Source organism: Oncorhynchus kisutch, linkage group LG23 (genome assembly GCF_002021735.2).
Source record: "Oncorhynchus kisutch isolate 150728-3 linkage group LG23, Okis_V2, whole genome shotgun sequence".
Taxonomy (NCBI): domain Eukaryota; kingdom Metazoa; phylum Chordata; class Actinopteri; order Salmoniformes; family Salmonidae; genus Oncorhynchus; species Oncorhynchus kisutch.
In genome coordinates this window covers 28199994-28226935 of record NC_034196.2, presented here as the reverse complement: position 1 = coordinate 28226935, position 26942 = coordinate 28199994, and the positions used below count along the sequence as shown (strand labels likewise).

Below are 26942 nucleotides of genomic sequence, written 5' to 3'. Positions count from 1 at the left end.
CCCAGGAGAGAGAGAGAGTGTGTGCGTGTAATTTAATGGTTCTTCATTGGTTGATGTGGAGTTGTGTAACCCTACCCCTCCCCTGTTCCAGGTCATTCATGCATCTGATTGGAGGGCTGGATGATGTCAACAGCAGACAGAATGATGAGCTCAACACCAAGTAAGTGTCGCTACAACTCTAAAATTCCCATCTTCCACTCTCACTCTCTTTCTCACTCTTTCTTCTTTCACAAAACCGAGTTTAGTAAATTCAGTTTATGATGTACAGTTGAAGTCAGAAGTTTACATACACCTTAGCCAAATACATTTAAACTCAGTTTTTCACAATTCCTGACATTTAATCCTAGTAAAAATGTCCTGTCTTAGGTCAGTTAGGATCACCACTTCTTTATGAGAATGTGAAATGTCAGAATAATAGTCATTGTCCATTTGGAAGACCCATTTGCAACCAAGCTTTAACTTCCTGACTGATGTCTTGAGATGTTGCTTCAATATATCCACATACTTTTCCATCCTTCTGATGCCATCTATTTTGTGAAGTGCACCAGACTCTCCTGCAGGAAAGCATCCCCACAATATGATGCTGAAACCCCCTGTGCTTCGTGGTTGGGATGGTGTTCTTTGGCTTGCAAGCCTTCCCGTTTTTCCTCCAAACATAACGATGGTCATTATGACCAAACAGTTATATTTTTGTTTCATCAGGCCAGAGGACATTTCTCCAAAAAGTACGATCTTTGTCCCCATGTGCAGTTGCAAACCGTAGTCTGGCTTTTTTATGGCAGTTTTGGAGCAGAGGTTTCTTCCTTGCTGAGCGGCCTTTCACGTTATATCGGTATAGGACTCATTTTACTGTGATATAGATACTTTTGTACCTGTTTCCTCCAGCATCTTCACAAGATCCTTTGCTGTTGTTCAACAGGTACATCCACAGGTACACCTCCAATTGACTCAAATTATGTCAATTAGCCTATCAGAATCTTCTAAAGCCATGACATCATTTTCTGGAATTTTCCAAGCTGTTTAAAGGCACAGTCAACGTAGTGTATGTAACCTTCTGACCCACTGGAATTGTGATACAGTGAATTATAAGTGAAATAATCTGTCTGTAAACAATTGTTGGAAAAATTATTTATGTCATGCACAAAGTAGATGTCCTAACTGACTTGCCAAAACTATAGTTTGTTAACAGAAAATTTGTGGAATGATTGAAAAACGAGTTTTAATACCTAAGTGTATGTAATCTTCCGACTTCAACTGTATATAACCATATAGACTCGCTAATTACAGTGAAAGATAACGGGCAATTGATTGACCCCTTGTCAATCAAGGTTGGAGGCAGAGGCAGGGTTTTTCTCCAGTGTGTCTCTCACTGATTTCCACGTCATCTGCACCCTCGGACTAGGAGGCTTCAGTCGCGTCCAGCTGGTAAGTGTGAGTGTGTGTGTATATAATGTGTGTGTGCTTACATGAGTGTGTGTCTGTAATGCCTGTGTGTGTGTATGTTTAATTTGTATAATGTGTGTGTCTTCAGGTTCAGTTAAAGAGTGACACCAGTCGGTCCTTTGCTCTGAAGGTTCTAAAGAAGCGTCACATTCTGGACACCAGCCAACAGGGCCACATCCACTCAGAGAGACGCATCATGATGGATGCACACAGCCCCTTCACCGTCAGGTACACACACCACACAACCCCTTAACCGTCAGGTACACACACCACACAACCCCTTCACCGTCAGGTACACACACCACACAACCCCTTAACCGTCAGGTACACACACCACACAGCCCCTTCACCGTCAGGTACACACACCACACAGCCCCTTCACCGTCAGGTACACACACCACACAACCCCTTCACCGTCAGGTACACACACCACACAGCCCCTTCACCGTCAGGTACACACACCACACAACCCCTTAAATGTCAGGTACACACACCACACAACCCCTTAACCGTCAGGTACACACACCACACAGCCCCTTCACCGTCAGGTACACACACCACACAGCCCCTTAACCGTCAGGTACACACACCACACAACCCCTTCACCGCCAGGTACACACACCACACAACCCCTTCACCATCAGGTACACACACCACACAACCCCTTAACCGTCAGGTACACACACCACACAACCCCTTCACCGTCAGGTACACACACCACTCAACCACTTCACCGTCAGGTACACACACCACACAACCCCTTAACCATCAGGTACACACACCACACAGCCCCTTAACCGTCAGGTACACACACCACACAACCCCTTAAATGTCAGGTACACACACCACACAACCCCTTCACCGTCAGGTACACACACCACACAGCCCCTTCACCGTCAGGTACACACACCACACAACCCCTTCACCGTCAGGTACACACAACACACAGCCCCTTCACCGTCAGGTACACACAAACACAGATACACACACCACACAGCCCCTTAACCGTCAGGTACACACACCACACAGCCCCTTAACCGTCAGGTACACACACCACACAACCCCTTAAATGTCAGGTACACACAAACACAGATCCACACAGCCCCTTCACCGTCAGGTACACACACCACACAACCCCTAAACCGTCAGGTACACACACCACACAACCCCTTAACTGTCAGGTACACACACCACACAACCCCTTAACTGTCAGGTACACACACCACACAACCCCTTAACCGTCAGGTACACACACCACACAACCCCTTAACCGTCAGGTACACACACCACACAACCCCTTCACCGTCAGGTACACACACCACACAACCCCTTAAATGTCAGGTACACACACCACACAACCCCTTAAATGTCAGGTACACACACCACACAACCCCTTCACCGTCAGGTACATACACCACACAACCCCTTAAATGTCAGGTACACACACCACACAACCCCTTCACCGTCAGGTACACACACCACACAACCCCTTAACCGTCAGGTACACACACCACACAGCCCCTTAACCGTCAGGTACACACACCACACAACCCCTTAAATGTCAGGTACACACACCACACAACCCCTTCACCGTCAGGTACATACACCACACAACCCCTTAAATGTCAGGTACACACACCACACAACCCCTTCACCGTCAGGTACACACACCACACAGCCCCTTAACCGTCAGGTACACACACCACACAACCCCTTAAATGTCAGGTACACACACCACACAACCCCTTCACCGTCAGGTACATACACCACACAACCCCTTAAATGTCAGGTACACACACCACACAACCCCTTCACCGTCAGGTACACACACCACACAACCCCTTAACCGTCAGGTACACACACCACACAACCCCTTCACCGTCAGGTACACACACCACTCAACCACTTCACCGTCAGGTACACACACCACACAACCCCTTAACCGTCAGGTACACACACCACACAGCCCCTTAACCGTCAGGTACACACACCACACAACCCCTTAAATGTCAGGTACACACACCACACAACCCCTTCACCGTCAGGTACACACACCACACAGCCCCTTCACCGTCAGGTACACACACCACACAACCCCTTCACCGTCAGGTACACACACCACACAGCCCCTTCACCGTCAGGTACACACAAACACAGATACACACACCACACAGCCCCTTAACCGTCAGGTACACACACCACACAGCCCCTTAACCGTCAGGTACACACACCACACAACCCCTTAACCGTCAGGTACACACACCACACAACCCCTTAACCGTCAGGTACACACACCACACAACCCCTTAACCGTCAGGTACACACACCACACAACCCCTTCACCGTCAGGTACACACACCACACAACCCCTTAAATGTCAGGTACACACACCACACAACCCCTTCACCGTCAGGTACATACACCACACAACCCCTTAAATGTCAGGTACACACACCACACAACCCCTTCACCGTCAGGTACACACACCATACAACCCCTTAACCGTCAGGTACACACACCACACAGCCCCTTAACCGTCAGGTACACACACCACACAACCCCTTAAATGTCAGGTACACACACCACACAACCCCTTCACCGTCAGGTACATACACCACACAACCCCTTAAATGTCAGGTACACACACCACACAACCCCTTCACCGTCAGGTACACACACCACACAGCCCCTTAACCGTCAGGTACACACACCACACAACCCCTTAAATGTCAGGTACACACACCACACAACCCCTTCACCGTCAGGTACATACACCACACAACCCCTTAAATGTCAGGTACACACACCACACAACCCCTTCACCGTCAGGTACACACACCACACAACCCCTTAACCGTCAGGTACACACACCACACAACCCCTTCACCGTCAGGTACACACACCACTCAACCACTTCACCGTCAGGTACACACACCACACAACCCCTTAACCGTCAGGTACACACACCACACAGCCCCTTAACCGTCAGGTACACACACCACACAACCCCTTAAATGTCAGGTACACACACCACACAACCCCTTCACCATCAGGTACACACACCACACAGCCCCTTCACCGTCAGGTACACACAAACACAGATACACACACCACACAGCCCCTTAACCGTCAGGTACACACACCACACAGCCCCTTAACCGTCAGGTACACACACCACACAACCCCTTAAATGTCAGGTACACACAAACACAGATACACACACCACACAGCCCTTCACCGTCAGGTACACACACCACACAACCCCTTCACCGTCAGGTACACACACCACACAACCCCTTCACCGTCAGGTACACACACCACACAACCCCTTAACTGTCAGGTACACACACCACACAACCCCTTAACCGTCAGGTACACACACCACACAACCCCTTAACCGTCAGGTACACACACCACACAACCCCTTCACCGTCAGGTACACACACCACACAACCCCTTAAATGTCAGGTACACACACCACACAACCCCTTAAATGTCAGGTACACACACCACACAACCCCTTCACCGTCAGGTACATACACCACACAACCCCTTAAATGTCAGGTACACACACCACACAACCCCTTCACCGTCAGGTACACACACCACACAACCCCTTAACCGTCAGGTACACACACCACACAACCCCTTAACCGTCAGGTACACACACCACACAGCCCCTTAACCGTCAGGTACACACACCACACAACCCCTTAAATGTCAGGTACACACACCACACAACCCCTTCACCGTCAGGTACATACACCACACAACCCCTTAAATGTCAGGTACACACACCACACAACCCCTTCACCGTCAGGTACACACACCACACAGCCCCTTAACCGTCAGGTACACACACCACACAGCCCCTTAACCGTCAGGTACACACACCACACAACCCCTTAAATGTCAGGTACACACACCACACAACCCCTTCACCGTCAGGTACACACACCACACAACCCCTTAACCGTCAGGTACACACACCACACAGCCCCTTAACCGTCAGGTACACACACCACACAACCCCTTAAATGTCAGGTACACACACCACACAACCCCTTCACCGTCAGGTACACACACCACACAGCCCCTTCACCGTCAGGTACACACACCACACAACCCCTTCACCGTCAGGTACACACACCACACAGCCCCTTCACCGTCAGGTACACACAAACACAGATACACACACCACACAGCCCCTTAACCGTCAGGTACACACACCACACAGCCCCTTAACCGTCAGGTACACACACCACACAACCCCTTCACCATCAGGTACACACACCACACAACCCCTTAAATGTCAGGTACACACAAACACAGATACACACACCACACAGCCCCTTAACCGTCAGGTACACACACCACACAACCCCTTAAATGTCAGGTACACACAAACACAGATCCACACAGCCCCTTCACCGTCAGGTACACACACCACACAACCCCTTAACTGTCAGGTACACACACCACACAACCCCTTAACTGTCAGGTACACACACCACACAACCCCTTAACCGTCAGGTACACACACCACACAACCCCTTCACCGTCAGGTACACACACCACACAACCCCTTAAATGTCAGGTACACACACCACACAACCCCTTAAATGTCAGGTACACACACCACACAACCCCTTCACCGTCAGGTACATACACCACACAACCCCTTAAATGTCAGGTACACACACCACACAACCCCTTCACCGTCAGGTACACACACCACACAACCCCTTCACCGTCAGGTACACACACCACACAGCCCCTTAACCATCAGGTACACACACCACACAACCCCTTAACCGTCAGGTACACACACCACACAGCCCCTTCACCGTCAGGTACACACACCACACAGTCCCTTCACCGTCAGGTACACACACCACACAGCCCCTTCACCGTCAGGTACACACAAACACACAAACACACTGACGCTGTGTGTCCTGTCCAGGTTGTATAGGACATTCAGGGACTCTAAATATCTGTACATGCTGCTGGAGGCCTGTCTGGGAGGAGAACTGTGGACTCTACTGAGAGACAGGTGGGTGTGTGAACTGCAAGTAAAACCTGACTGTAAACAAATTGCCAAACCAGCTATGCCCTAACCCTAACCCTCGCTTCATGTCCACATCCCAGTTTAACCCTACCCTCAACCAAAACCCTAACCCTTGCTTCATGTCCACATCCCAGTTTAACCCTACCCTCAACCAAAACCCTAACCCTTGCTTAATGTCCACATCCCAGTTTAACCCTACCCTCAACCAAAACCCTAACCCTAGCTTCATGTCCACATCCCAGTTTAAACCTACCCTCAACCAAAACCCTAACCCTTGCTTCATGTCCACATCCCAGTTTAACCCTACCCTCAACCAAAACCCTAACCCTAGCTTCATGTCCACATCCCAGTTTAACCCTACCCTCAACCAAAACCCTAACCCTTGCTTCATGTCCACATCCCAGTTTAACCCTACCCTCAACCAAAACCCTAACCCTAGCTTCATGTCCACATCCCAGTTTAACCCTACCCTCAACCAAAACCCTAACCCTAGCTTCATGTCCACATCCCAGTTTAACCCTACCCTCAACCAAAACCTTAACCCTAGCTTCATGTCCACATCCCAGTTTAACCCTACCCTCAACCAAAACCCTAACCCTAGCTTCATGTCCACATCCCAGTTTAACCCTACCCTCAACCAAAACCCTAACCCTTGCTTCATGTCCACACCCCAGTTTAAACCTACCCTCAACCAAAACCCTAACCCTTGCTTCATGTCCACATCCCAGTTTAAACCTACCCTCAACCAAAACCCTAACCCTTGCTTAATGTCCACATCCCAGTTTAACCCTAACATCAACCACAATGGAGCTGCATTGGAAAGCGGACGTTTTATGGTCTCCTGACCAATATTGTGCTATTTTGTGGAGGGTTTTTGCCCTGATCGTAACTTGTTTGTACATAATGTTTCCACCATCATTTTCTATGACTGAAAATAGCTACTGGACATCAGAAGAGCGATCACTAACCTCCATTTGGATGAGGATGTCTACTTCATATTGAATTTTATGGACCAGGCCCAATTTTTTTTGTAGCTGTCTATTTACCACTACAAACCAATGCTGGCACTAAAACCACACTCAACAAGCTGTATAGGACCTTAAACATACACTCTAGATCACCTTTACTCCATACACAGAGACACATAGTCTAGATCACCTTTACTCCATACACAGAGACACATACACTCTAGATCACCTTTACTCCATACACAGAGACACATACACTATAGATCACCTTTACTCCACACACAGAGACACATACACTCTACATCACCTTTACTCCACACACAGAGACACATACAGTGCTCTCCCTCACCCTCCATTTGGCAAATCTGACCATAACTCTATCCTCCTGATTCCTTCTTATAAGCAAACATTCAAACAGAAAGTAACAGTGACACGCGCTCAATACAGAAGTGGTTTGATGAAGCGGATACTAAGCTACAGGACTGTTTTGCTAGCACAGACTGGAATTTGTTCCGGGATTCATCCGATGGCATTGAGGAGTTTACCACATCAGTCACCGGCTTTATTAATAAGTGCATTGACAACATCATCCCCACAGTGACCGTACGTACATATCGCAACCGGAAGCCGTGGATTACAGGCAACATCCGCACTAAGCTAAAGGCTAGAGCTACTGCTCTAGAGCTTATTAGAAATCCTGCTATGTCCTACTATGAACCATCAAACAGACAAAGCATCAATACAGGATTAAGATCGAATCCTACTTCACCAGCTCTGATGCTCGTTGGGTGTGGCAGGGCTTGCAAACTATCACAGATTACAAAGGCAAACCCAGCCGAGGGCTGCCCAGTGACGCTAGCCTACCAGACGAGCTAAATACCTTCTATGCTCACTTCGATGCAAGCAACACTGAACCATGTATGAGAGCACCAGCAGTTCCAGATGACTGTATGATCACGAACTCTGTAGCCGATGTGTGTAAGAACTTTAAACAGGTTAACATTCAGATGGATTACCAGGACGTGTACTCAGAGCTTGCGCAGGCCAGCTGGCAAGTTTCTTCACTGACACTTTCAACCTCTCCCTGACCCATTCGGTAAAACCTACATATTTCAAGCAAACCACCATAGTCCCTGTAGCCATGAAATGCTTTGAAAGGCTGGTCATGGCTCACATCAACACCATCATCCCACTCCAAATCGCTCCAATTTGCATACCGCCCCAACAGATCATCAGATGACACAGTCTCAATGTTCATTGACTACAGCTCAGCGTTCAACACCTCCCTCTGCATCTGGATCCTGGACTCCCCAGTGGTGAGGGTAGGCAACAACACATCCGCCACGCTGACCCTCAACACGGGGGGCCTTCAGGGGTGCGTGCTCAGTCCCCTCCTGTACTCCCTGTTCACCCACGACTGCATGGCTTCGCATGATTCCAACACCGTCATTAAGTTTGCCGCCGACATGAAGGTGTTAGGCCTGATCACCGACGATAATGAGACAGCCTATAGGGAGGAGGTCAGAGACCTGGCAGTGTAGTGCCAGGACAGCATCCTCTCCCTCAATGTCAGCATCACAAAGCAGCTTATCATGGACTACAGGAAATGGAGGGCAGTACACACCCCCATTCCCATCAACAAGGCTGTAGTCAAAAAAGGCTGGTCAAGAGCTTCAAGTTCCTCGGTGTCCACATCACTAAGGACCTATCATGGTCCAAACACATCAACACAGTCATTAAGAAGGCACAACAACGCCTCTTCCCCCTCAGGAGTCTGAAAATATTTGTAATGGGCCCTCAGATCCTCAAAAAGTTATACAGCTGAACCATTGAGAGTATCTTGACTGGCTGCATCACCTGCTCGGCAACTACTTGGCAACTGACTGCAAGGCGCTACAGAGGGTAATGTGTTTGGCCCAGTACTGGGGTCGAACTCCCTGCCATCCAGGACCTCTATACTAGGCAGTGTCAGAGGAAGGCACTAAAAATTGTCAAAGACTCCAGCCACCCAAATCCTAGACTGTTCTCTCTGTTACCGCGCGGCAAGCGGTACCTGAGCGCCAAGTCTGAGACCAAAAGGCTCCTGTACAGCTTGTACCCCAAGCCATAAGACTGCTGAACAGTTCAACAGTTCTTAATTTTTTGGCACAGACTCTCTTGCACTGGCTCTATGCTCACTCACAACACTGACACTTCAACACACACACACATACACTCACTACAGACGCTCACACACAGATGCATATTGATGCCACACACACACACACACAAAGACACACTTTCACATTTTTCACATAACATACGCTGTTGCTACTCTGTTTATTATATATCCTGATTGCCTAGTCACTTTTAACCCTTACCTACATGTACCTACTGTATTACCTCAACTCCCTCGTACCCCTGCACATTGACTTGGTACTGGTAGTCCTAGTATATAGCCTCGTTATTGTTTTACCATTTACCTTTTTCTTTAGCAAATATTTTTCTTACTTTTTAACTCTGCATTGTTGGGAATGGGCTCGTAAGTAGCATTTCACGGTAAAGTCTACACCTGTTGTATTCGGCGCATGTGACCAATAAAATGTGATTTGTACCTAAACACTGTCTTCATGTCCACATCCCGGTTCAACGCTAACCCTAGCCTCAACCACAACCCTAACCCTTACTTCATGTCCACATCCTGGTTCAAACCTAACCCTAGCCTCAACCACAACCCTAACCCTTACTTCATGTCCACATCCCGGTTTAAACCTAACCCTAGCCTCAACCACAATCCTAGCCCTAACTTCATGTCCACATCCCGGTTCAAACCTAACCCTAGCCTCAACCACAACCCTTACCCTTACTTCATGTCCACATCACGGTTCAAACCTAACCCTAGCCTCAACCACAACCCTAACCCTAACTTTATGTCCACATCCCACTTCAAACCTAACCCTAGCTCCAACCTTAACCCTAGCTCTAACCTTAACCCTAGCGTGAAACCTAACCATAGCTCTAACCTTAACCCTAGCTCTAACCCTAGCTCTAACCCTAACCCTAGCTCTAACCCTAACCCTAGCTCTAACCCTAACCCTAGCTCTAACCCTAACCCTAGCTCTAACCCTAACCCTAGCTCTAACCTTAACCCTAGCTCTAACCTTAACCCTAGCTCTAACATTAACCCTAGCTCTAACCCTAGCTCTAGCTCTAACCTTAACCCTAGCTCTAACCCTAACCCTAGCTCTAACCATAACCCTAGCTCTAACCCTAGCTCTATCCCTAACCCTAGCTCTATCCTTAACCCTAGCTCTATCCTTAACCCTAGCTCTATCCCTAACCCTAGCTCTATCCCTAACCCTAGCTCTATCCCTAACCCTAGCTCTAAACATAACCCTAGCTCTAAACATATCCCTAGCTCTAACCTTAACCCTAGCTCTATCCCTAGCTCTAACCTTAACCCTAGCTCTATCCCTAACCCTAGCTCTAAACATAACCCTAGCTCTAACCTTAACCCTAGCTCTATCCTTAACCCTAGCTCTATCCTTAACCCTAGCTCTATCCTTAACCCTAGCTCTAACCATAACCCTAGCTCTAACCCTAGTGTGAAACATAACCCTAGCTCTAAACATAACCCTAGCTCTAAGCATAACCCTAGCCTCAACCACAACCCTAACCCTATCTTCATGTCCACATCCCGGTTCAAACCTAACCCTAGCTCTAACCTTAACCCTAGCTCTAAACATAACCCTAGCTCTAAACATAACACTAGCTCTAACACTAGCTCTAACCCTAGCTCTAACCCTAGCTCTAACCCTAGCTCTAACCGTAACATTAGCTCTAACCTTAACCCTAGCTCTAACCTTAACCCTAGCTCTAACCTTAACCCTAGCTCTAACCTTAACCCTAGCTCTATCCCTAGCTCTAACCTTAACCCTAGCTCTATCCTTAACCCTAGCTCTATCCCTAACCCTAGCTCTAACCCTAGATCTAAACATAACCCTAGCTCTAACCTTAACCCTAGCTCTATCCCTAGCTCTAACCTTAACCCTAGCTCTATCCTTAACCCTAGCTCTATCCTTAACCCTAGCTCTATCCTTAACCCTAGCTCTATCCTTAACCCTAGCTCTATCCTTAACCCTAGCTCTATCCTTAACCCTAGCTCTAACCATAACCCTAGCTCTAACCCTAGTGTGAAACATAACCCTAGCTCTAAACATAACCCTAGCTCTAAGCATAACCCTAGCCTCAACCACAACCCTAACCCTATCTTCATGTCCACATCCCGGTTCAAACCTAACCCTAGCTCTAACCTTAACCCTAGCTCTAAACATAACCCTAGCTCTAAACATAACCCTAGCTCTAACCCTAGCTCTAACCCTAGCTCTAACCGTAACATTAGCTCTAACCTTAACCCTAGCTCTAACCTTAACCCTAGCTCTAACCTTAACCCTAGCTCTAACCCTAACCCTAGCTCTATCCCTAGCTCTAACCTTAACCCCAGCTCTATCCTTAACCCTAGCTCTATCCCTAACCCTAGCTCTAACCCTAGCTCTAAACATAACCTAGCTCTAACCTTAACCCTAGCTCTATCCCTAGCTCTAACCTTAACCCTAGCTCTATCCCTAGCTCTAACCTTAACCCTAGCTCTATCCCTAGCTCTAACCTTAACCCTAGCTCTATCCTTAACCCTAGCTCTAAGCATAACCCTAGCTCTAAACATAACCCTAGCTCTAACCTTAACCCTAGCTCTAACCTTAACCCTAGCTCTAACCCTAACGCTAGCTCTAACGCTAGCTCTAACCCTAGCTCTAACCCTAGCTCTAACCGTAACATTAGCTCTAACCCTAACCCTAGCTCTAACCCTAACCCTAGCTCTAACCTTAACCCTAGCTCTAACCTTAACCCTAGCTCTAACCTTAACCCTAGCTCTAACCCTAACCCTAGCTCTAACCCTAACGCTAGCTCTAACCCTAGCTCTAAACATAACCCTAGCTCTAAACATAACCCTAGCTCTAACCCTAGCTCTAACCCTAACCCTAGCTCTAAACATAACCCTAGCTCTAACCCTAACGCTAGCTCTAACCCTAGCTCTAAACATAACCCTAGCTCTAAACATAACCCTAGCTCTAACCCTAGCTCTAAACATAACCCTAGCTCTAAACATAACCCTAGCTCTAACCGTAACATTAGCTCTAACCTTAACCCTAGCTCTAACCTTAACCCTAGCTCTAACCTTAACCCTAGCTCTAACCCTAACCCTAGCTCTAACCTTAACCCTAGCTCTAACCCTAACCCTAGCTCTAACCCTAGCTCTAACCTTAACCCTAGCTCTACCCTAGCCCTAGCTCTAACCTTAACCCTAGCTCTAACCTTAACGCTAGCTCTAACCCTAGCTCTAACCCTAACCCTAGCTCTAACCCTAACCCTAGCTCTAAACATAACCCTAGCTCTAAACATAACCCTAGCTCTAACCCTAACCCTAGCTCTAAACATAACATTAGCTCTAACCTTAACCCTAGCTCTAACCTTAACCCTAGCTCTAACCTTAACCCTAGCTCTAACCTTAACCCTAGCTCTAAACATAACCCTAGCTCTAAACATAACCCTAGCTCTAACCCTAACCCTAGCTCTAAACATAACATTAGCTCTAACCTTAACCCTAGCTCTAACCTTAACCCTAGCTCTAACCTTAACCCTAGCTCTAACCTTAACCCTAGCTCTAACCTTAACCCTAGCTCTAACCTTAACCCTAGCTCTAACCTTAACCCTAGCTCTAACCCTAACCCTAGCTCTAACCTTAACCTTAGCTCTAACCTTAACCCTAGCTCTAACGCTAGCTCTAACCCTAGCTCTAACCCTAACCCTAGCTCTAACCCTAACGCTAGCTCTAAACATAACCCTAGCTCTAAACATAACCCTAGCTCTAAACATAACCCTAGCTCTAACCCTAACCCTAGCTCTAACCGTAACATTAGCTCTAACCTTAACCCTAGCTCTAACCTTAACCCTAGCTCTAACCTTAACCCTAGCTCTAACCTTAACCCTAGCTCTAACCTTAACCCTAGCTCTAACCCTAACCCTAGCTCTAACCTTAACCCTAGCTCTAACCCTAACTCTAACCCTAACGCTAGCTCTAACCCTAACGCTAGCTCTAACCCTAGCTCTAAACATAACCCTAGCTCTAAACATAACCCTAGCTCTAAACATAACCCTAACCCTAGCTCTAACCCTAGCTCTAAGCATAACCCTAGCTCCAACCTTAACCCTAGCTATAACCCTAGCTCTAAACATAACCCTAGCTCTAACCCTAACTCTAACCCTAACCCTAGCTCTAAACATAACCCTAGCTCTAAACATAACCCTAGCTCTAAACATAACCCTAGCTCTAACCCTAACCCTAGCTCTAACCCTAGCTCTAACCCTAACCCTAGCTCTAACCCTAGCTCTAAACATAACCCTAGCTCCAACCTTAACCCTAGCTATAACCCTAACTCTAACCCTAACGCTAGCTCTAACCCTAGCTCTAAACATAACCCTAGCTCTAACCATAACCCTAGCTCTAAACATAATCCTAGTAACTTGTTGCATATCACTAGACATGCATTTTATAGTTTGTTGATAGTTTGATCATCCATAGATCATCTATAATAGGGCACTATTCAAATAAATTCATCTGGACTCTTCCAGGGGTTTATTTGATGATGGCACAACAAGATTTTATACAGGCTGTATTGTAGAGGCCTTGTCCTTCCTCCATGTTAGAGGGATCATCTACAGAGACCTCAAACCTGAAAACATCCTACTGGACCACAGCGGATATGCTAAACTGGTACACGCACACACACCTTTTCCTGCGGTTAACATCTCTGACACAACATACAATTTCTGAATAAACCAGCAGTGTGCTTTTTCTTAATTTGCAGACACACAGAAACAGGAAATGCTCCCAATGTAGTGTGTGCGTGCGTGTGCGTGTTTGCGTATGCGTGTGTATCAGGTCGACTTTGGCTTTGCTAAGAAGGTGGGTCTTGGTCAAAAGACGTGGACATTCTGTGGCACTCCAGAGTACGTGGCCCCAGAAATCATTCTGAACAAGGGACATGATGTTTTGGGTTGACTGCTGGTCCCTGGGGATACTCATCTACGAACTGCTCAGCGGCAGGTACACCCACCTGTGTGTGTCAGAGATGAGATCGTATTAGTCTTTTTATTAGTCTAAATGTTAAGCTGATGTTTCTCTGGCATCCCCCCGCCCCTCCCTCTCTCTCTCCCTCTCTTTCTCCAGTCCTCCGTTCTCCGGTTCTGATCCTATGGAGACCTATAACATCATCCTGAGAGGAATCGACATGGTGGAGTTCCCCAAGAAGATCTCCAAGAGTGCTGCCAACCTCATCAAACGCCTCTGCAGGTTACACACGCATACACACGAGCATAGAGACTTCATCAAATGGTGCTTGTGCAGTGTGTGTGTGTGTGTGTGTGTGTGTGTGTGTGTGTGTGTGTGTTGCACAGGGGCAACCCATCTGAGAGGGTGGGGAACCAGAAGAATGGGGTGAAGGACATCCAAAAACACAAGTAAGAATTACCATGGTGATGATGACTACTGTTCCTACCTACCAATAGGACTGCATGGAATAGAAATAGCTATATTTTCTGATATAAAGTTGAATTCTTTAGCTACCATACAGGCATGATTCCTACTAGAGCAGTTGAAGCAACAGGTATGATTTCGCCTCAGTTCTATGCCTAAGAGTCATTAATTGACTTTTCAGGCCTTCACTTGAAATGGAATCCTATTGGCCACATAGGGCTCTGGTTAAAGGCAGTGCAGTTTATAGGGAATTGGGTGCCATTTCGGACACAGCCCAGGTCGTCTTGACACTACAAGGAGAGGTGTGATTGTTTGGTTCTGGGTGTGACTGCTTCCTGTTTGTCTCCAGGTGGTTTGAAGGTTTTAACTGGGAGGGACTCCGACAGGCAACTCTGGCCCCTCCCTTCACTCCTACTGTGAGTACACACACACGCACACACACTCAGCACTATCTCCTCTCTCCCAGGTGAAGGGTCCACTGGACACTGGCAACTTTGACTGTTTCCCTGATGACAACGAGGACCCGCCCCCAGATGAGGAGTCTGGCTGGGATCTAGAGTTCTGACTTAAAAACACACACTGAGTATACCAAACATTAGGAACATTAGAATGGTGGTGGACCATTATTGATAGACACAGGAAACTGTTGAACATGAAAAACCCAGCAGCATTGCAGTTCTTGACACAAACCGGTGCGCCTACCATACCCCGTTCAAAGGCACTTAAATCTTTTGTCTTGCCCATTCACCCTCTGAATGGCACACATACACAATCTACAGTGGTGTAAAGTACCTAAGTCAAAATAATTGAATGTACTACTTAAGTAGTTTTATGGGGTATTTGTACTTTACTATTTATATTTTTACTTTTACTTCACTACATTACTAAAGCAAATAATGTACTTTTTACTTCATACATTTTCCCTGACACCCAAAAGTACTCGTTACATTTTGAATGCTGAGCAGAACAGCAAAATGGTCTAATTCACACGTATCAAGAGAACATTCCCGGTCATCCCTACTGCATCTGATCCTCTGGACTCACTAAACACATGCTTCGTTTGTAAATGATGTCTGAGTGTTGGTGTGTGCCCCTTTCTATCTGTGAAAGAAATGGGGACGTCTGGTTTACTTAATATAAGGAATTAATTTAGATACTTAAGTATATTTACGCAATTATATTTACTTTTGAAACTTAAGTATATTTCAAACCAAATACTTTAAGACTTTTACTCAAGTAGTATTTTACTGGGTGACTTTCACTTTTACTTGAGTCATTTTATATTAAGGTTCCTTTACTTTTACTCAAGTATGACAACTGGGTGCTTTTTCCACCACTGACAATCCATGTATTCATTGTCTCAAGGCTTTAAAAATCATTTGAATGCGAACTTGCCTAGGTGTAGGTGCTTTTACCAGGTGTACTAGGTTTACCAAGTGTACCAGGTGGGTTTATCAGATACACAGGCTGTCTCTGCCAGGGTGAGCTGAGGATTATAGAATCTCCAGGTAATTAGACAATCAGCTGTTGCTTTCACATGCTCTTCATGACAGTTTTCTACAAAACAAAGTATATTCTAGAGATTTGTTTGTGTTGATATGTTCTGAATGGGTAGGGGAATAGTGTACAGTTTCACAACATTTAGTCATAACATATAAGCAAAATAAAAACCTGAAACCCTGTATGAAATTTCTGAATACCTTAACAGAACACAGTGTCATGCAGAAACACCCAGAAGGAGGGAGAGGTGACAGTGTGTGTGAAAGGAAGAATTTGAGAAATAATGAGAGGAAGAGTGTGAGAATGAGTGTGAGAGTGAATGAGGGGAAAGTTAATGAAAGGTAAAACAGGATCATTTCCGTTCTCAGACGTCACAGCACTGAGGTCCTTATCAGATCATTTAACTCATTATAGGCTGAAGAGGTGTGTGTGTGTGTGTGTGTGTGTGTGTGTGTGTGTGTGTGTGTGTGTGTGTGTGTGTGTGTGTGTGTGTGTGTGTGTGAGTGATCCAAAGAAGTTGCCCTGGAAACTCCGCCACCTTCACAAATTACCTCTTTCCCCCTGATAACACACATACAGTGCCTTCAAAATGCATAGAATATATTATTTTTTGCACACAATGCCCCATAATGACCAGGTGAAAACATGTTTTTCAAAGACATTGCTAATTTATTGAAAATGAAATACAGAAATATCTCATTTACATAAGTCAATACTTTGTAGAAGCACTTTTGGCAGGGGTTACAGCTGTGAGTACTTCTGGGTAAGTCTCTAAGAGCTTTCCACACCTGGATTGTGAAACATGTGCCCATTATTCTTTAAAAAATTATTCAAGCTCTGTCAAATTGCTTGATCAATACTAGACAACCATTTCAGGTCTTGCCATAGATTTTCAAGTAAATTTTAGACTAAACTGTAACTCGGCCTCTCAGGAACATTTACTGTCTCCTTCGTAAGTAAGGAGTAAGTGTAGATGTGCTTACAGTAGCTCCATTCCATGTATGTTTTATCCTGAAAAACTCCCCAGTCCTTAACAATTACAAGCATACCCATAACATGATGCAGCCACCACTATGCTTGAAAATATGGTACTCAGTAATGTGTTGTATTGGATTTACCCTAAACATAACACTTTGTATTCAGGTCAAAAAGTGAATTTCTTTGCCACATTTCTTGCAGTATTACTTTAGTGCCTTGTTGCAAAAAGGATGCATGTTTTGGAATATTTGTATTCTGTACAGGCTTCCTTGCTTTCACTCTGTCAATTAGGTTAGTATTGTGGAGTAACTACAATGTTGTTGATCCATCCTCAGTTTTCTCCTATCACAGTTACAGTTTAAACTAACTGTTTTAAAGTCACCATTGGCCTCATGGTGAAATCCCTGAGTGGTTTCCTTCCTCTCCGGCAACTGAGTTAGGAAGGAAGCCTGTATCTTTGCAGTGACTGGTTGTATTGCTACACAATCCAAAGTGTAACTAATAAGTACACCATGCTGAAAGGGTTATTCAATGTCTGCTTTTTTTTTACTCATCTACCAATAGGTGACCTTCTTTGCGAGGCATTGGAAAACCTCCCTAGTCTTTGTGGTTGAATTTGTGTTTGAAATGAATTACTTAACTGATAATTGTATGTGTGGGGTACAGAGATGAAGTAGTCATTCAAAAAATCATGTTGAATGCTATTATTGCACAAAAAGTGAGTCCGTGCAACTTATTATGAGCTGAGAGAGAGAGAGAGACTAATAAGAAGTGATTGTTCTGAGGAGGAGAGGTGCGCAGAAGCCCAGGCGCCACTGAACACTGTTTGTTTATTTGAAAGATGGAGGACTGGTGGGACACAAAGATCACACAAAACCAGAAATATTCATAAAACCATATTCACAGTTTCGGGCTCTTTTCAGTAACAATAAGCCTACACAATGCACCAAATCACAGATATGAATGTTCTCATGAAAAGTACTTGTGGTTTGGGGTGAGTGCAGCTAAACCATTCTACATGCCGCCAGTTAGTAGTGAAAACAGTATATTGTGCTGCTGCTGCTGTTCACAATGATTGATCTGATTTTCAAATCAAATTGTATTGGTCACATATACACATGGTTAGCATATGTGAGTGTAGCGAAATGCTTGTGCTTCTAGTTCTGACAGTGCAGTAATATCTAACAAGTACTCTAGCAATTCCACAACAACTACCTTATACACACAAATGTAAAGTGATGGAATATAATAATATGTACAAATAAATATATGGATGAGCGATGGCCGATCAGCGTAGGCAAGATGTAATAGATGGTATAAAGTACAGTATATACATATGAGATGAGTAATGTAAGACATGTAAACATTATTAAAGTGGCATTATTTAAAGTGACTAGTGATCAATTTACTAAAGTGGCCAATGATTTGAGTCTGTATGTAGGCAGCAGCCTCTCTGTGTTACTGATGGCTGTTTAACAGTCTGATTGCCTTGAGATAGAAGCTGTTTTTCAGTCTCTCGGCCCCAGCTTTGATGCACCTGTACTGACCTCGCCTTCTGGATGGTAGAGGGGTGAACAGGCAGGGGCTCGGGTGGCTGTTGTCCTTCATTCACTTTTTGGCCTTCCTGGGACATCGGCTGCTGTAGGTGTCCTGGAGGGCAGATAGTTTGCCCCCGGTGATCAAATCAAATGTTATTTGTCACATAAACATTGTTAGCAGATGTTAATGCGAGTGTAGCGAAATGCTTGTGCTACTAGTTCCGACCATGCAGTAATGTCTAACAAGTAATCTAATGTAACAATTTCACAACAACTACATTATACACATAAGTGTAAAGGAATGAAAAAGTATATGTACATAAAAATATATAAATGAGCGATGGCCGAACGGCATAGGCAAGATGCAGTAGATGGTATAAAGTACAGTATATACATATGAGATGAGTAATGTAGGGTATGTAAACATTATTAAAAGTGGCATTGTTTAAAGTGGCTAGAGATACATTTATTACTTCAATTTTTTCATTATTAAAGTGGCTAGAGATGAGTCAGTATGTTGGCAGCAGCCACTAAATGTTACTGATGGCTGTTTAACAGTCTGATGGCATTGAGATAGAAGCTGTTTTTCAATCTCTCGGTCCCTGTACTGACCTCGCCTTCTGGATGATAGCGGGGTGAACAGGCAGTGGCTTGGGTGGTTGTTGTCCTTGATCTTTTTGGTCTTCCTGTGACATCGGGTGGTGTAGGTGTCCTGGAGGGCAGGTAGATTGCCCCCGGTGATGCGTTGTGCAGACCTCACTACCCTCTGGAGAGCCTTACGGTTGTGGGCAGAGCAGTTGCCGTACCAGGCGGTGATACAGCCCGACAGGATGCTCTCGATTGTGCATCTGTAAAAGTTTGAGTGTTTTTGGTGACAAGCCAAAATTCTTCAGCCTCCTGAGGTTGAAGAGGCGCTGTTGTGCCTCTTTCACCCCACTGTCTATGTGGGTGAACCATTTTAGTTTGTCCATGATGTATACGCCAAGGAACTTTCCACCTTCTCCACTACTGTCCCATCGATGTGGATACAGGGGTGCTCCTTTTGCTGTTTCCTGAAGTCCACAATCATCTCATTTGTTTTGTTGACATTGAGTGTGAGGTTATTTTCCTGACACCACATTTCCAGGGCCTTCACCTCCTCCCTGTAGGCCGTCTCGTTGTTGTTGGTAATCAAGCCTACCACTGTAGTGTTGTCTGCAACCTTGATGATTGAGTTGGAGGCGTGCATGTCCACGCAGTCATGGATGAACAGGGAGTACAGGAGAGGGCTGAGAACACACCCTTGTGGGGCCCCAGTGTTGAGGATCAGCGAGGTGGAGATGTTGTTACCTACCCTCACCACCTGAGGGCGGCCCGTCAGGAGGTCCAGGACCCAGTTGCACAGGGCGGGGTCCAGACCCAGGGTCTCGAGCTTATTGACGAGTTTTGAGGGTACTATGGTGTTAAATGCTGAGCTGTAGTCAATGAACAGCATTCTTACATAGGTATTCCTCTTGTCCAGATGGGTTAGGGCAGTGTGATTGCGATTGCGTTGTCTGTGGACCTATTATGGCGGTAAGCAAATTGGAGTGGGTCTAGGGTGTCAGGTAGGGTGGAGGTGATATGGTCCTTGACAAGTCTCTCAAAGCACTTCATGATGACGGAAGTGAGTGCTACGGTGCGATAGTCATTTAGCTCAGTTACCTTCACTTTCTTGGGAACAGGAACAATGGTGGCCCTCTTGAAGCATGTGGGAACAGCAGACTGAGATAAGGTTTGATTTAATATGTCTGTAAACACAACAGCCAGCTGGTCTGCGAAATGCTTTGAGGGCGTGGCTGGGGATGCCGTCTGGGCCGGCAGCCTTGCGAGGGTTAACTCGTTTAAATGTTTTCCTCGCGTTGGCTGCAGTGAAGGATAGTCCGCAGGTTTTGGTTGCGGGCCGTGTCAGTGGCACTGTGTTGTCCTCAAAGCGAGCAAAGAAGTTGTTTAGTTTGTCTGAGAGCAAGACATCGTGGTCCGCGACGGGGCAGGTTTTCCTTTTGTAGTCCGTGATTGACTGTAGACCCTGCCACATACCTCTCATGTCTGAGCCATTGAATTGCGACTCTACTTTGTCTCTATACTGACGCTTAGCTTGTTTGATTGCCTTGCGGAGGGAATAGCTACACTGTTTGCATTCGGTCATGTTTCCGGTCACCTTGCCCTGATTAAAAGCAGTGGTTCGCGCTTTCAGTTTTGCGCGAATGCTGCCATCAATCCACGGTTTCTGGTTGGGGATTGTTTTAAAAGACGCTGTGGGTACAACATCACCGATGCACTTGCTAATAAACTCGCTCACCGAATCAGCGTATTCATCAATGTTATTGTCCGACGGTATGCGGAACATTTCCCAGTCCACGTGATCGAAGCAATCTTGAAGCGTGGAATCCGATTGGTCAGGCTAGCATTGAACAGACCTGAGAACGGGCGCTTCCTGTTTTAGTTTCTGTCTATATGCTGGGAGCAACAAAATAGAGTCATGGTCAGATTTTCCGAAAGGAGGGCGGGGAAGGGATTTATATGCGTCACGGAAATTAGAGTAACAATGATCTAGGGTTTTGCCAGCCCGGATCGCGCATTTAATATGCTGATAAAATTTAGGGAGCCTTGTTTTCAGATTAGCCACGTTAAAAAATCCCCAGCTACTATTAATGCAGCCTCAGGATATGTGGTTTTGTTACGGTTTTCTTCCGTCGAAGGAGAGTCGGACCAAAATGCAGCGTGGTTAAATCGAGACATCTTTAATAATGATGAAAACAAACAATACAAAAAACAACAAACGGAAATGTGAAAACCTAATACAGCCTGTCTGGTGAATAACTAACACAGAGACAGGAACAATCACCCACAAACACACAGTGAAACCCAGGCTACCTAAATATGGTTCCCAATCAGAGACAACGAGAATCACCTGACTCTGATTGAGAACCTCAGGCAGCCATAGACTATGCTAGACACCCCTACTCAGCCACAATCCCAATACCTACTAAAACCCCAATACCACAACACAACACAAAATAACCCCATGTCACACCCTGGCCTGACCAAATAAATATATAAACACAAAATACTAAGACCAGGGCGTGACAGGTTTGCAGTTTACATAGAGTCAAATGAAGTTCATTCAGGGCCGTAAATGTGTCTGTTTGGGGCGGGATATACACGACTGTGATTATGATCAAAGAGAATTCTCTTGGTAGATAATGCGGTCGGCATTTGATTGTAAGGAATTCTAGGTCAGGTGAACAAATGGACTTGAGTTCCTGTATGTTGTTATGATCACACCACGTCTCGTTAATCATAAGGCATACACCCCCCCCCCTTCTTCTTACCAGAGAGATGTTTGTTCCTATCGGTGCGATGCGTGAAGAAGCTAGGTGGCAGTCCGCACCACCCTCTGGAGAGCCTTGCAGTTGATGATGGTGCAGTTGCCGTACCAGGTGGTGATACAGCCCGACAGGATGCTCTCAATTGTGCATCTGTAAAAGTTTGTGAGGGTTTTAGGTGACAAGCCAAATTTCTTCAGCCTCCTGTATCCACAGTTAAAGGAGTCCTTTATCGACATAACCTGAAAGACTGCTCAACAAGGGAGAAGCCACTACTCCAAAACCACCATAAAAAAGCCAGACTATGGTTTGCAACTGCACATGGGGACAAAGATCATACTTTTTGGAGAAATGTCCTCTGGCCTGATGAAACAAAAATATAACTGTTTGTCCATAATGACCATCGTTATGTTTGGAGGAAAAACGGGAAGGCTTGCAAGCCAAAGAACACCATCCCAACCACGAAGCACAGGGGGTTTCAGCATCATGTTGTGGGGATGCTTTCCTGCAGGAGAGTCTGGTGCACTTCACAAAATAGATGGCATCAGAAGGATGGAAAAGTATGTGGATATATTGAAGCAACATCTCAAGACATCAGTCAGGAAGTTAAAGCTTGGTCGCAAATGGGTCTTCCAAATGGACAATGACCCCAAGCATACTTCCAAAGTTGTGGCAAAATGGCTTAAGGACAACAAAGTCAAGGTATTGGAGTGGCCATCACAAAGCCCTGACCTCAATCCTACAGAAAATTTGTGGGCAGAACTGAAAAAGCGTGTGCGAGCAAGGAGGCCTAAAAATCCTGACAAAATTCACCCAACTTATTGTGGGAAGCTTGTGGAAGGCTACCTGAAATGTTTGACCCAAGTTAAAGAATGTAAAGGCAATGCTATCAAATACTAATTGAGTGTATGTACACTTCTGACCCACTGGGAATGTGATGAAAGAAATAAAACCCTGAAATAATTCATTCTCTCAACTATTATTCTGACATTTCACATTCTTAAAATAAAGTGGTGATCCTAACTGACCTAAAACAGGGAATTCTGGGATTAAATGTCAGGAATTGTGAAAAACGGAGTTTAAATGTATTTGGCTAAGGTGTGTGTAAACTTCTGACTTCAACTGTAATTTACAAGCGAAGCATTTGTGTTTAGTGAGTCCGCCAGATCAGAGGCAGAAGATGACCAAGGATGTTCTCTTGTGTGTGGATTGGATCAATTTCCTGTCCTGCTAAGCATTCAAAATGTAGCTTGCACTTCTGGGTGTCAGGGGAAATGTATGGAGTACATTCTTTAGGAATGTAGTGAAGTAAAAGTAAAAGTGTCCAAAATATAAACAGTAAAGTCAAGTACAGATACCCGCCAAAAAATAATTAAGCAGTACTTTTAAAGTATTATAACGACCCTGGGTTTATAAACGCGGATAACGACTCTGCTGCTTGAGCATGCTTTTGGGGCACAGTCGATAGCGCGTTGGACTTCGGGCTAGGATTCGAGGCCTGCTCCCTCCCTGCCTGTTTCAATACAGTATTTTACTTAAGTAATTCACAACACAGTGCACTTGGGAATAAAATCATCACAAGAGTTTCAGTGTTCACAATGAAAGTTCTATCATGAATAAATATAAGCCCACGCACGGAAAGTTTAAAAGTTCCAAAGCGCAAGCTCAGTGGAAACATTCTATGGCGCGCGCCGCTGACCCCCACTGGAGATGCCGGGCGCTGATTGGACAAACCCGTGGGTTATCTAGTGATGTATGTAAAAACGGCTATAAAAACAGCCCGTAACTAACACCGGTCAGTGAGCGAACAAGATATCAACAGCCCAACTGTTCTCCACCAACAATTCAAGCCGACCTGTCCAACCTATCCCATCGAAGAACATCACCATCTGACAAGATGCTCGCAAAATTCGGCCTGTGCGCGGTCTTCCTCGTCCTGGGAACTGCCGCCACCTTCGACACCGACCCGGAGGAAGCTTCTCCTCGCCGTGCACGCTTCTCATCCAACAGCCCCTGTGAGTAGCCTACATCTGGTTAGCCAACTGTGAAAAATATTCAAACGGCACTTCTTATTCGAAAAGTCTGCAGAGACAGGATGTATTAGGTCCATGCACAAGAGTTGGTTATGAAAGTTGCCTTTCTTCTAAAAATATGTACACTGCCATGGCTAGAGATATAGGCAAATTCCTTAATGTATGTTAGTTTATTCCATTACAGCCTCTGTCAAGAGGACTGGACCATTGCTAAAATGTTATCTCTCTCTCTCTCTCTCTCTCTAGCGGATGTGGCTAGGTGTTTGAATGGCGCTCTAGCCGTGGGATGTGGTACGTTTGCCTGCCTGGAGAATTCTACCTGTGACACTGATGGCATGCATGATATCTGTCAACTGTTCTTTCACACCGCAGCTACCTTTAACACACAGGTAAGCCTACACACACACACACACACACACACACACATATACACACACACACACACACACACTTTTTGACGACCCACTTCAGTGACTCTAACCCAGTGTGTGTGTGTGTGTGCAGGGTAAGACATTTGTAAAGGAGAGTCTGAGGTGTATTGCCAACGGCGTCACGTCTAAAGTCTTTCAGACCATCAGGCGCTGTGGAGTCTTCCAGAGAATGATTTCTGAGGTCAGTCCCTCTGCTTTATTAGACATGCACACCATGTCAGCCTTCATATCATCCTATCTGTGCTGAAATGAGCTCTACATTTTTGTCATATCCAGAGCAATTAGAGTTAAGTGCCTTGCTCAAGGGCACATTGACAGATATTTCACTTAGTTGGCTCTGGGATTCAACCCAGCAACCTTTCAGTTATTGGCCCAACACTCTTAACCACTTGGCCACTTGTCGTCCTTTACTGTGTGTCAACATGAAGTGCTAGTTTCTGAGTTTAAATGATTGTGTGTGTGTGTTTAGGTCCAGGAGGAGTGTTACAGTAGACTGGACATCTGTGGTGTGGCTCGCTCTAACCCTGAGGCCATTGGAGAGGTGGTGCAGGTCCCTGCACACTTCCCCAACAGGTGTGTGTGTGTGTGTCGCGGTGTATGTGTGTCTAACCTTTTACATTTTTAGTCATTTAGCAGGTGCTCTTATCCAGAGCAACTTAAAGTAGTGAGTGCAGACATTTTTATATGTGTTCGTACTGTGTGTATGTCATAACATGGTGTGTGTGTGTTCCAGGTACTACAGCACTCTGCTCCAGTCCCTGCTAGCCTGTGATGAGGAGACAGTGGCTGTGGTCAGGGCAGGGCTTGTTGCTAGGCTGGGGCCAGACATGGAAACTCTCTTCCAGTTGCTGCAGAACAAACACTGCCCCCAGGGTTCTAACCAGGGTCCTAACTCAGCCCCCGCTGGCTGGCGCTGGCCAATGGGGTCGCCTCCTTCCTTCAAGATCCAGCCCAGCATGAGAGGAAGAGACCCCACCCACCTATTCGCTAGGAAACGCTCTGTGGAGGCATTGGAGAGAGTGATGGAGTAGATTGGAGAAGAGGAGGCAGACATACACACCACTTATACCTTAAGCATACATTCACATGTACACACACACATACACACACCACAGCTACCTTAAACACAAAACACACTCATGATAGCTTTGCTCACACACACACTGACTCACACGCACACTGACACACACACATTTTCACACACATGCACACACACATAGCTTTACCCTCAAATGATTAAGGCTAAATTATTAATGGAAGTTTGGGGCTGTTGTAATGTAGTATTTGATTTGGGGAAGCATCTCTCTGTAAATGCTGTTGAAGGTATTTTTGTGTGGGTTGATACTTGATGAAGGGGAGATGAAACCTGTTACCTAGAGCTTGAATGTGGAGGATTATATCTGCTCAGAATAGACTCGACTAAACATGAGAGCTATTGAAAAGTCTGAACATTTAATATTAACAAGTGAAACATTTCAAATGCCACCTAAGAAAACGAACCATCACTGTAGTTCCATTGGATTTCAACGTGGCCACTACGGCCATAACATCCCCGTTTGGACCAGTCATTAAAGACCGATGGGTATATTATTATAATAATATTATTGATATTTATTTTCTTACAGAATGTTTATTAATGATGTTGTGTTGTATCTAGTTGTAACTCGGTTTGAGTTTCCCCCAGTGGGTGGGGTTTGACATCCTGATATGACGTCACTGGCTGATGTATTGCTCTATGAGGATGTCACCACCTCAGAGGGACAGTGTGATGTCACCATGCTGGTTGTGGGACTCACCGCGTCCCTCTCTGTCTTCATCTGTGTTAATGTAAGATCCTGTAGTGTGTAAAGACATTATAGAGTGATCCTTTGCTGTGTTCCTCAGATGTGGTTATGTGGTGTATGTTTTGAGATCCTGTGTGAGAATGTGTGCTAGTCAGGTACTATACACCTTGGGGCTTGGGGTCATTCTCTCTGCTATGAATACATTTTGTGATCTTCATAATTTTGTCTGAGGTGATTTGTGTCGAGACTCACTGGTGATTAAACGCTCACAGTTTCAAA

General features: G+C 45.7%; 1 protein-coding gene and 1 pseudogene across 1 annotated transcript; both read left to right on the top strand.

The window, feature by feature from the left end:
* The first annotated feature begins 98 nt into the window (after positions 1-98).
* On the top strand, positions 99-24748 carry LOC109868829 (cGMP-dependent protein kinase 1-like; annotated as a pseudogene).
* On the top strand, positions 24198-26942 carry LOC109867927 (stanniocalcin-like). Its single transcript, XM_020457259.1, has 5 exons — positions 24198-24430; positions 24695-24837; positions 24953-25060; positions 25349-25452; positions 25613-26942. The coding sequence occupies exons 1-5, from the start codon at positions 24313-24315 to the stop codon at positions 25908-25910; spliced, it is 771 nt and encodes a 256-aa protein (XP_020312848.1). The 5' UTR covers positions 24198-24312; the 3' UTR covers positions 25911-26942.